The 12,506-nt window shown below is 38.1% G+C and overlaps 2 protein-coding genes across 2 annotated transcripts; both read left to right on the forward strand.

Moving 5' to 3' along the window:
* Positions 1-1,876: 1,876 nt before the first annotated feature.
* Positions 1,877-6,451, forward strand: Teh3 (tipE homolog 3 phospholipid transfer protein). The gene is made up of 2 exons (XM_029303091.2): positions 1,877-4,873; positions 5,683-6,451. Exon 1 carries the CDS (start codon positions 3,523-3,525, stop codon positions 4,861-4,863), a length of 1,341 nt encoding a protein of 446 aa, XP_029158924.2. The 5' UTR covers positions 1,877-3,522; the 3' UTR covers positions 4,864-4,873; positions 5,683-6,451.
* Positions 6,452-6,517: 66 nt separating this feature from the next.
* On the forward strand, positions 6,518-12,308 carry Teh2 (tipE homolog 2 phospholipid transfer protein). The gene is made up of 4 exons (XM_029303095.2): positions 6,518-7,080; positions 7,160-7,418; positions 7,531-7,698; positions 8,344-12,308. Exons 1-4 carry the CDS (start codon positions 6,804-6,806, stop codon positions 8,387-8,389), a joined length of 750 nt encoding a protein of 249 aa, XP_029158928.1. The 5' UTR covers positions 6,518-6,803; the 3' UTR covers positions 8,390-12,308.
* The last annotated feature ends 198 nt before the right edge of the window (positions 12,309-12,506 follow it).

Below are 12,506 nucleotides of genomic sequence, written 5' to 3' on the forward strand. Positions count from 1 at the left end.
TTCCCTGAACATCTGCAATTTTCATGATTCCCATAAGACTTATTTGAAACAAAGAGGAAAATGTGAAATTGACATTTAAGAGCACATATCCATTTTTTATGTTATCTATAGTGTATAAAGTGATTTTATAACATCTTTATTCTATATAACATCTCTATATTATTCTCTCTTTTATAATTATATATTAAAATATTATATATTCAATATTTTTTTTATTATATTTCCTTATTATTTCACTTATTTGATTTATGGCATAATTGAACAAAAAAGTGAAACAAATCGTATCTTGTATAAAAGTTGTGGCGCTAGCTAGAAATAGTTAGGCATCTATAGTCTTTGTAACTAGATGCAAGAAACATCGGTAAGTGGATTATTATTGAGCGCGAGGTGACACTGGTCCACTAGTAAATTGAAGAATATATATATACGGAAATATGAGTCGTGCGCGAAAGGTCCTTGCGCTGAATAATTTAAAACCAGGTGATCGATTCTCAGGTGAGCCGCGACAAAGTCTATTCCAGCCGACCTCATTTAGGATTCGATCGAATCGCATAATTATACCGCATAATAACATTGATGCGCACGTTTCCGTGTTATATATCTACGAATTGGATATTTATTCTCATAGATGATGTAAAAAAAAGATTACAACACAGATCTTTCTCTATTTTGCAAATCTCAAATCTTGTGATACTTCAGCTTTTCAATTCCTAAAAAAAAATAGATCCGCGTATAAAATTAATTAGTCTTATATAAAAAAATTAATGAGACTTAAATCATTATTTATCTCTTGTTTCTCTTCGCCATCACTAACTTAATTATTGCACGCAGATAATAATTTATTTAAATATACAGGGTGTTTTTAAAATTAGAGATCTTAAGGTGTATTCTAGAAGTCAAATATAAAAGAAATCAAGTATAAAAGAAGTTTGTATAAAACATGGGTCCAAAAATGCTTTCTCTCCGAGTTATAACTCTCTAAAGTTGGGAAAAAATCGAAAAAGTCTTTCTCTCTCTGTGAAAAAGTCTTCGAAAGCTATAATATATTTTTCAATGTTAAATAAAAGAAGTTTGTATAAAACATGGATCCAAAAATGCTTTCTCTCCGAGTTATAATTCTCTAAAGTTGGGGAAAAATCGAAAAAGTCTTTCTCTCTCTGTGAAAAAGTCTTCGAAAGCTGTAATATATTTTTCAATGTTTTCACCCATTTTTAAGATTGCTCTTAAAATCTCTGACACAGTTTTAGAAACACCCTGTACAGATTTAATTTGCCTCACACACAAAGAGCACAGATAACTCAGTTACTGCAGAGATCGCCCGAATATATTCTGGTGCTAATCGATACGAAATATTGATGTTGATATGCGCGCTACATTCGACTTGCGTGCACCGATGCGGTAAACGATAGGCGAGAGATGGACGCGCGTTTGTGCTGCGCGTTTGTGGAAAGCCGCATAAAACTGGAGGCGCCACACCGTCTGAGAGCTTAGCGCTCGATAAAATTATGTTACATTACATGCGAGAACGCGGTAAACCTTATTTTCCTTCGCTTTCTCGCACTTTCTCATAGCGTCCTCCTTCTCTCGTTCTGTCCTTCTCTTTCCAGTCAAACTTTACATGTCGCGAAGGTCATTAGCGAAACTGTGTCACGATATCACGACACAGGTTCGTTTTGCATAGCGGAATGAAGAAAGAGACGTGGTTGCCTCGTTCTTGGAAAGGAATTTTGTGTCATGAATTTTTTTTATTCATCGAGGAAGATCAAATAGTTCTTGTTTATTGAAAGGATCATTGAAATTCCAGTAACATGGAGAAGTCAGAAATATATATGTGCACGAGAGTACATGAGATTGTACATTTATATTTCGGAGTTATATAAAACGTTTTATGGGATTCTTAGAGAAAACGTATATTCCGATATATTAGAAAAGATATATAGACTTATATAAAAGTTTACGACTGGCGCACCAGTCCTAACGTGGGCTTCTTTAAATGTCCGTCGGAATTTGTTCTCAGAATTGATCTGCGAAATCAAATATCGAAGAGACTAATAAATCGATTCTCGTATAATGTCACAGCTGCCTCTCGAATTACAATTGAAAATACGAAGAATGAAAAAGTTATGCTGCCTGCTATGGAATCGCCGATTATTTTAATCGAGCTCCTGGATGGTTGTCGACCTAGTTGAGGAACTTTACATAGACCGTCAACCGCAATGCATATGTACACTTAATTTCACATCTGTATCAAAAACAACTGAGAATTACTACATTTTCAACTCTGATATATATTTCGCTTTAGCCTACTTTATTTTCCTGCTACAGTTTCTTTACGATTTTATCGCGATTGCTTCGGAGAAACTTTCTCCGAAAAAAAATAAATAAATAAATAACGCCGATCATCAGTCCAATACTTAATTCAGGAGCCTCAAATTTGAAATTTTATTCGAGTGCTCTCGCAAACTGAGATATGAATATTTTACAACAAAGAAAAAATAACAAACGTCGCTGTTTCGCTCCGAAAATTCGTCGGAACGAATTTGACGTGCCAAAAAAAAAAGTTGGAAAAATACAGGCGATGTCTCTGAAGATCATTCCGCATCATCCTGCCCTTTAGGCGTCTTCGCGGCGTACAATGACGTCAACTGCGGTAAGCGTCAGCGCACGTTGCAGTTCGACGACGCGCAGTCGCGGACTGCGACGCCGATCGATGCAACCCTCTCCGTGAGGGTGCCACATCACACGAGGACCAGGATAGAATATGCGCGCGGCTGGTGGACTCGTCCTGCGGTAAAAAGGAGAGACTTCCCTTGCGTGTGGAACTCTGACGTGAAACCGATGATGCAAACGTGCGCTCTACGTAGATAGGGCGGGCTTCGATGACCTCGGGATTCTTCAGGAGAAAGGCAGAAGTCAGTGCTAAGTGCTAACACGTATCTTTCAAAGTTCGAAGCTCCGCTTGCGATGTAACAACGAAATGCTGCGACGACGTGAGCGGTTTTATATAGTTAAAGTCTGCAAGATGTAGAAACCCAGTGCGGGCAGGAAGTACAACCACTCTTGGCCGCTCTTGGTGGTTGAAATTCTCTGAGAAATCCGCCCCGATTGAGGAAGAAAGCTGTCTCCCTTAAGGTAATTTTCATTCTCCGTCCAGAAACTTCCGTGAGAAACGGGTCTTATATCGAGCGATAAGAGTTTCCAACTTACATAACAGCTCGAAACAAATAAATGATATGTACGATTTGAAGATTTTTATTCGTCGTATCTTATCAGAATGCTAGAGAACTCGAATCGCCATGTTTACGAATGCTGAAGCAAAATATCAAGAATCTCCGACTGATTTATAAACTCCATAAGCAGATATTAAATCATCGACGACTTTACTTCAACCTCGAGCGAATATAAAGTAGCGAATTCGACGCAATAAACTAGACGCAATAACACGTCTTTTGCGCCCGTGTAAGATGAAGAATCGCGCGTGAAATCGATTGATCGAATTAATCAATATTCAACCGGAGCAGGATGCCGAAGCCGGTCCCGGTGGAGAACCTGGTGATACCGCCGCAGGATGGCCGCATCTGCGGCACGATTTGCATCTGCCAGATGACGATGGTGTTGTCCTCGGTCGCGCTGGTGTACCTGACAGTCGCGATCTACATGCCTTCGGGACGGGCGTTTCAATCGGGCATCAGCGAGGTCCCCGCGATGTGCACAACGATTCGCGCGGTGAACGCCGACAATTGCGACTGGGGCAGCTGCGGCGAGTGGTGTCTGTCCAAGACGTCCGGGCCGTGCGTGCAGATTCACGTGAATCTACGTAGGAACGGCTCGACGATCCTACTGGCGAACTGTACGAACACGACGAACAAAACGTGCTACGGTATCGATCAGGAGAACGCGAAACGGTCCAAGTGCATCGCGGACGAGTGCCGCAATCTAACCGGCACCTTCAACTGCACCATGGGCACCTGCATCAACATCACCGACGCATTCGAGTGCATGTTCCATGACACGGATCCGCCCCTCAAGTGTTCCGGGCGTCGCGGCAAAATCACTTGCATCGACATAGACGGTCTGTATAACTGTAATCGCGGCACCTGCGAGCGCATACGTACCCCGTACAATTGCGATCGCAGGTGCGTCGACATCCCGACCAGGAACAAGAATATGATCCTGCTGAGCGGCGACAAGGTGTACCTGAGCCAGTGCGAGCGCGCGATAGACGTGGAGAGTAATCGAGAGATCTGGCACGAGGATCGCGGCGACGTCATGATGGCATCCTGTTACGGGATCTTCAATTCCACGCAGGGCGTGGAGGCCGTGGATTGTATCAACGGTTCCGTGCTGGAGAAGGATCTACTGACCGATTTGACCAACTTCACGTACCTGTCCTACCTAAATTTATACGCCACGAAACCGCTGGACGTCAACAAGCTAGTCGCGCCGCCGGAACACACCTTGATCATCGCGAACGAGAGCAGATTGCTCATTAACCTCGAGGGATGCGTGAACACGCTTCGGGACGAGTGCAAGGAGTTTCTCCACGAGTACGGGAAGGACGGTTCCGATCATAACGCCCGTGCTAGATTCCCGTGTTACTACGCGGAGGACAACACGGACGTAGTCGTGTCTCGCTTCAACCTCGAAGCGACTTATAAAGAGTTCTTGGCCGCCCTAATCGTGCCGAGTATCCTGTTTGTCGTCAGCTGTCTGACTCTGATCTTCTGTCAGAGGACAGTCGTCGTCGGGGACGACGCTAAAATGAGGTTCAAGGGCAAGCCCGGCACGCTGGTCTCGATAGAGAGGAGCGCGTCGGGTAACTTAGGGGATGCTGGCGGAGGAGATTCTGTTATGGCGCTCTGAGATCCGTCACGTAAGAAAAAGTTTCACTTTCGGAGCTGAAAAGGAGGCTTTCAAGTTTTATATAGCTGATAATCACGTCTCTTTCTCATTCGATCGAAAATTCAAAGTATAATCATTTTGCGATTGTCGTATAGTAATATCATCATTTTTACATTATAATTAATAATTTGTCATTGTAGACAATTTCTCTTAGTTTATAAATCTAAATCTACACATGTGTATATAATATATATAGCATGGCATGATATAAAGAGAATCTGTAATTTTAATAAAATATAAATTGTAGACCTAAAGAATAAGTATGTTGAATTCTTTTTTTCCAATGTTGCATTATTATAAAATATTTTCTTTAATCTTTTGATACTAAGGAAAAATGATATGAGCTCTTGGATTTTTTGTAGAATTTTGCAAATTAAGAGACATGTATTTTTTCTCTTTAATATTTAACTCGATATATATATTCTAATATATAAAAACAATCTTGAATATAAATCTTAGGATATTAACAACAAAATAATTATAGAGGTGTTCAAATCTGTCATGGCACCTTAAATACATTTGCTATTATGATATTTCAATTTAACTCTTAAATTAATATATTGTTGCTATTTATTAAAGTTGAAAGCTGCATTATAAAATATGTGAAGAGCTCACGCGTGTTCTCCTTTAATATCGAGCTATTCTACAAAGTCGAAAGATCAAAAGATTATATAAAATCGGGACGAGAAATCTGCAAATTGTTCCTCGATAGATAGACAATTACGGTGCTTTTGATTGCAATTATGCAATACATATATTTGTCTAATGTTGTGTTAACAGGCATTCCCCTCCTGGAGGAGAGTCCGGCTCGTCAGTCGATATTCTCCCTGCGCGGGCATTACTGAGGTGTGGGGAGGGGGGGAACGCGTGATCAAAAAATTCTCATCTTGCAACTTAATAAAACAAAAAAGCCACACGTGCACATTCCTGCAAAGATATTAAGAAACCTAAGCGAAACGAACGGAGAAACGATTAAACAACAAAGAGTACCAAAAGATCTAGAAGAAGAATTTATCTACTCGCACTGCCTGCACCAAATATTTGGAAGAACGCACATGCATGCTTATGTGACATGAAGAGACGACATCACGACATCGAACGTATAACTCAGCACGATTCTCTCGTTGAAAAGGACGTAATCACCAAAGTAACGAGGAGATTTACTCGAGTTTTGACATCTTTCACACACGACACATTTGTAGTTTTTTAAGAGGTTCCCCTTTTCTGATTGATTTGCCAGTGATCAGTAGCCAAGAGTGATTAACAACAATAAAAGAGACGCGCCTTGCCGATGGATGATCGACTCGAGACGAGCTCTCGATTAACTTGCTTACTTAATTATTCTACTCATCGTAATCATTAAGAATATACACAAATAGATACACGAGCGATCTAAAGAAATATCGACGGCCTACATAAGCTCGAAGACCTTCTCCATATCAAGAATTATATTCAAAGCTTAGAGAATTTTTCAAGTCGACGTAATTTTTATATTTATAACTCCTACACTTCTTTATTCAAATTAAAATTGACTTTTACTTCTGATTAATCCGTTATTTGATTACACCATACTTCATTAGAGTTTACATCTGTTCAATCTTTCATATATTTGCGTCTTAAGTCTCTATTCTCTTCAGCACCGCAGATCACTTGATTAGTCCGCGTTGCAGATATAACATTCCTATATCTTTCGTTATCAGAGAATCGAGGAAAATTATTTCCATTATCGCTGTAGCCGGACAAGCAAAACTCATGGTGCGAATCAAGATGCGGTAAGACTATAAAACACGTTGATCCAACGCACGTTTCCATCTGCCACGTGAATCGTGGCTGTCCGCATTTTCCCGAGTATTTTCAAGTGTCACGAGTAGGGCCCACGTGGCCCACAAAAGGCCGCCACCATGGAGTCTGACGAGTCGACGGTGATAATGGGCGTCCAGGTGGAGGAGTCCAAGATCGGTGCCATGATCGAGAAGGCCAAGTTTTACACTTCCGTCTGCATGGGCACCACGGCGATCCTCGCGGTCTTCGCCTTCCTGTTTCTGATACCGTTCGTCGTCGAGCCGGCGATATCCACCATCCTGGCGGATTTTTCGCCGCACGCGGTTGCCTGCGTCACGACGAGTCACGTTTACGCGGAGGGCCTGAAGAACTGCTCGTGGGCGAGTTGCAGGGAAGGTGAGTCTGAGATCTCATCTTCGGAATCTCATTTCTTCGCATCCAAATGTATTATAATATCGATGTGTTGTCGCTGTAGGTTGCACCAGTGCCGCGATTCGTTGTCATCAGATTAAAGTCAACTACACCAGACTCCCGTACGAAGAGTTCATAGCGAAACCCTCGGGCTCGGTGCCGTGGGATGTCGCCGACACCGAATTCTTCGTCAACACGGAAGGTTGCGGTTACCCGCCTACGGTCAACTGTTCCGCTTTCGCGAAGAAATACGCCTATGCGAATATGGGAAAGATATTTCCCTGCTACTACAGCAGAACGCATCCAGAAACGGTTGTTGCGAGGTACGATCGATCAAATAATGTGGAAATTCAAACTCATCATGGTATCATTTTCAGCGAGCTTCTCTGTATCGATTTTTCATTTAAAGTGTAACGTGCTGTCTTATATCCGCAGATATTCGTGGGATCAAAATCTCAGGCACTTGGTCTTGGCCTTGATCGTGCCCATAGTGCTCTTCGCCGCGACTCTCGGCGTGTTATGCTACTGGTATTGTCCACCGATGGGCAAAACCTGTGGTGGTCCAGGTCGCAACCTCATCGACAAGTATGCTAGAAAGGAAGAGTAAGTGTATGTATGTAGCACCCGATCGGCAGTTAGCAGAAATCCTATTTTTTGTCAGAATTTTTTTCACGTTTTAGGTGGGCGACAATCGAACGCTATAAATCAAAAATATCAAGCATTCAAATTTCTTAAATATATTATACAGGCTGTATCTAAATAAGTGCGAAAAATTTTAGGAGATAATTCTTTGTCGAAAATTAAAGGGAGTTTCTTGGATAAATATATACCCTTATATCTCTACCTGAGAGAAAAAAATAAAATAGAAAATATCTACCAAGTTTCATTGTTTTAATTTGTCTGAAATTTGAGAAAAAATATAAAAACCAAATATTTACTCTTTAGAAAAGTGTAACTCCTCAGGGAGAGATATAAGAGTACGTGTTTATATAAGAAATCTCCTTAATTTTCGACGAAGAATCATCTCCTAAAATTTTTCTCATTTATTTAGATACAGCCTGCATATATATTTCTTATTCTTTTGAATTATATCAATTTAAAAGAGATTATATTTCTCAAATTTTTTTCCATATTTTTGACACTCAAATATTTTACGATTTATAGGATTTAATTGTCAAAGTAATTTTACGTGACTTTTATTTTTCTTTCCCTTTTCGCAATATCGTTCTGACTTTCCGCTTTTTGCAGCATCTTGGCAGAGGACGAGTTCGAGGAAGACGAAGAGGAATACTGACTGCTACCAAGGGCTCACCCCCCAGCGCGGGAGTGATGCCAGCGAAATAATCTCCGAATGGCTCCAGCGTACTTTACCTTATAAATTTAAGCGATCGAGAGTAGCGATTTTTTTTAGAAAAGAATTTTTGCGAAGAGCGGGCAAATGAGTCTCTCGTTATCGCTTCTCACGAGTTTCACTTCAAATTCTTGCTTCTAACGCTAACATCCGACTTACTTTGTTCTATAAATCTATCCTGGATCATGCTTTCAATAAATGAAACATGCGCCTAGGTTTACACCAGTGATATATAAAAATATTTCTCTCTTTCTCTCTCTTTCTCTCTTCTCTCGACATTACAATCGTGCACTGAAATTAGTTTATGCACTTATTCTATATAAAAATAATGTCGGATTAACATAAATAAAAATTAGCAAAATCACTAATCGGAGACTATCATTCGTAAAGAATCGCTCGCGCGAGACTTTGCGAAGATTAGACCTTAAATTTATGATGTAAAGTAGGCCGTGGATATGTGAGAGCACGGACTTTTCAATTATCTATCAGTATTCGACGAGGTATATGGTTCAAAACATATGGAAGTGTTATAATGCATTAATTAAAAATAAAAAGGGAATATTGCAATGCAAATTTTAATTTAATATTGATAATAATTGATACCGATATCGAAAATGCTAATTCGCGTTCATGCGAAACGCAAATGTCTGTTAAATTATTCAACAAATTATTCGCAGCGTGCTGATATTCGGAAATTTTGTAGAAATCAATGAGCTTTCATGTGTTTCGAGCTTAATCGTGATAGAGGCGCGCCTTCCTGCAATATTTACATGATAATTCAAACAAGAGGATATATAGTTTTTAAACGGCACAGATTTTAGGTTTTTTACAGCAGCAGCATCGAGTTTAGAACTAAGTTATACGGCCGTGAATTTACGACTAAAGTCACGTAAGCTGCCCTTTCGTGAAGTATCGATGGAAGCAGTGCGAGCTCGCGGCTCGGCGCAATTCACGAAGAAACGGATTCCAATGCGGACCCTTATCGGGCTAATCGCGTTACTCGCTGTCACTAAATCACTATCGTCTTCGAAATTATTATTTCATTGTATCCCTTTCTCACACTTTCCAGTCGAATTATTACACATAGATTTCTTCCTATTGCGCGATCGTTTTCGCAAATAGACAAGCGATGACTGCTTTCGTATATATTTTCCAATCCTCGATTGCAGAGATGCATAAACGAGATGTATTTTAAAAATGGAAAAAGAAATTTTATCTCATAATATAGAAAAAAAAAATAAAATTATGATGTACATTCTACATAGAGACTTTCTATATCAGAGGAAAGCAATTATCATATTGAGAAATGATACAAATGGAACTTGTGAATGCATACGATGAGAAAAAAAGCGTGAAGCAAGTGACGCGATTCGTTTTCAAAATCCGCTTCCGCACCAAGAAACGTAAATTAAGACTAGACCGTAAGTTAAGTCTGTGAATATTACCGATCGTAATACAATCGCGAAATCGAATATAAGAGTTGTTACGATTTTTGTACGCGGACGCAAGTCACGTCGTGGATTCTAGTTAGAGAAAAGATATATAAATATATGAAAGAGAGAATATATACGCGCGCATTAAACATATATAATTAATGCATAAAACTTCACTTGAGAACGCTGGTATGTATTGTGCGCATAGTTTATAGTCGCATATAAAGATATAAAAGAATTTTTAATTTGATCGTTCAAAAGAGGAAATGCGACCTACGTTCTCCATAAGCTATGAAACGACGTTGTTCATTATCGAATTTTCTTCACGATTCGTTTAATAATTAAAAATTTATTTAAATAATATAGATAATTAGTTATTTTTTATTCTGATGATGTTACTAAAGCACAATTCAGGTGGGAAGACATATAAAGTAATGTAAAATTAATTAATATATATTTTTTGAAATGTTTTTGATTTTATAGAATTCTTTGATTATTTTGAAAAATACGATAAATTTGAATAACGTTTGTTTCTAAGCTGTTTCTTATGGAAACTGTGTCGTGACCCTTTACATCTAGTATGGTTGTGAATCCTTACTCGGCCTTACTCTCAGGTATCCTTGACGTTAGAAGTTGCTCCCGCGAGGCAGCAGCTTCCCGTGGAACCTGCGTTTTGGCACTCATTCCCCATTTGAAGCTTGCTAGTCCAATTTCCATTACGAACAGATCATCTGATCGTCGACGAATCGCGGATATTTATCGATTTTTATCTCGTTATTTACTATGCAATATTGCATTCTGATTCAATTCTCTTTCTTGTCAGACAATTTGGACAATTTTAATCACGCGTGTGATTAAATTTAACATTTTGATGTAACATATATTAAAAAGAAATCAAAATTAAAAATCACATTTTAGATGAATATTGCGTTCGAAAAACACCATTGGAGCATCGAAATACAAGTCAAAATTTCTCTGCTTGTCTTCTCATGCATTCCTTTTTGCGACGAATCTTGCTCAAAGATGCTCACAATCAACGAAACGACGGTGCAAATCAAATTTATTTGTGTAATACGCTTTTCGCAAAACGCAACAAATGCAATATCTAGTTTGCCGTCGAGTCATCGCAAGATTATGATTTTCGGTTAGAATTAGAACTCTTGTGTGATATTAAGATTCAAGCTTTCGAGCGAAATACCAGGAAAGCTTTTACGCGGACAATCTAGAAATCTCGGTGATTCGCGTATAGCCATATATATAACTCTCGCATCACGTATCGGTTTTAGTGCCAATTAAAGTCGCTAGCTCGACTAGCCGATTGCAATCGTCGTAGGCGGCATTTTTATAGAGTAATGCGAGAGAATATTATGTATCATAGACTGGGGATCTCAAGCGGATAGGGCTCTTTTCATTCAATTGCTTAAACATGGCAATCTACAAAGAATTTAAAATTATGAAACCTCTAAAATTTTCTTCATCTTCCAGTATTCGAATAAATAGATTCTCCAATTTATCTTAAATAAAAAAAAATACAAAAATTAAAAACGATTCGAAACTGTTTAAATATAAAAAGAAAAATAATAGCGCACATATATTTAACATGAAAGTATTTTGAGCATAATATGTTTAATCTGTACAATACAATTTTAGAAAATATAAATAGAAAGTTTATTTTATCGCGAAAAGGTTTAAAGTGCAAATATTTGTTTGAGATTCCTCCTTAGATAGGTGAACAAATTCTAATGTATTGAGATGATATGCAAGGGTGAAATGTAGCGTAAAAATTATTCAAGCGATTTTAACTGACAAATAATATAATCAAGCACGAGTTGAATAATATAATAAAACGAGATATTACAAATTCTATTTCCATACACGATCTAGCTATTACATTCGATCTGAAAGTAACGATCGAGCCGATCAAGTGCTATTTGTCTTTGATCGATTTGAAAATGCGTGTGCATGCAAACATTATACGATAATTAACTTTACATATTATATGTCCTCTCGTAATATGATGATGTTATTTGACTACTGTAATAGTACTCGCACTTACTACAGCTGGACATGTATATCATGCCGACATTATTTCCCTCTTTCTCTCTCTTTTTTCTTATACGCAAAAATGATCTATAATATATAAATGAACAAATATATATGTATATATATGTATATATACACATATATATATATATTTCTTCGTAATGCTTCCTTTCTCTCTACTCGAAAGTTTTCAAATCGTTCACTGCTTCATACGCGTAACTGTATCATAAATATATATAAATATATATATTGTACATAATACATATATATTATATATACATACGGTATATATAAATCGCTCGTTCTGCGATACAAACGGACTATTGTAAATAAAAGATTGTACGACTTCGTTTAAAATATATAAAAATATCGTTTTCTGTTAATAACGCCGATTTTTTTCTATTCGTAATCATTTCTCCGAGATTCCATTTTCTGAGAGGTTTAAACAAATTTTAAACAAACTTTTATCTGTCAGTAAATTGAATTAATTAAATTATTAAAAAATATATATTTTATATATCAATAATTTATATATTATCTATATTTTTCTTTTTTTGGCATTTTTCGTAGTACATTTAAAATTT

Source organism: Nylanderia fulva, unplaced genomic scaffold (genome assembly GCF_048542155.1).
Source record: "Nylanderia fulva isolate GAGA-0341 unplaced genomic scaffold, ASM4854215v1 Scaffold8, whole genome shotgun sequence".
NCBI classification, from domain to species: Eukaryota; Metazoa; Arthropoda; class Insecta; order Hymenoptera; family Formicidae; genus Nylanderia; species Nylanderia fulva.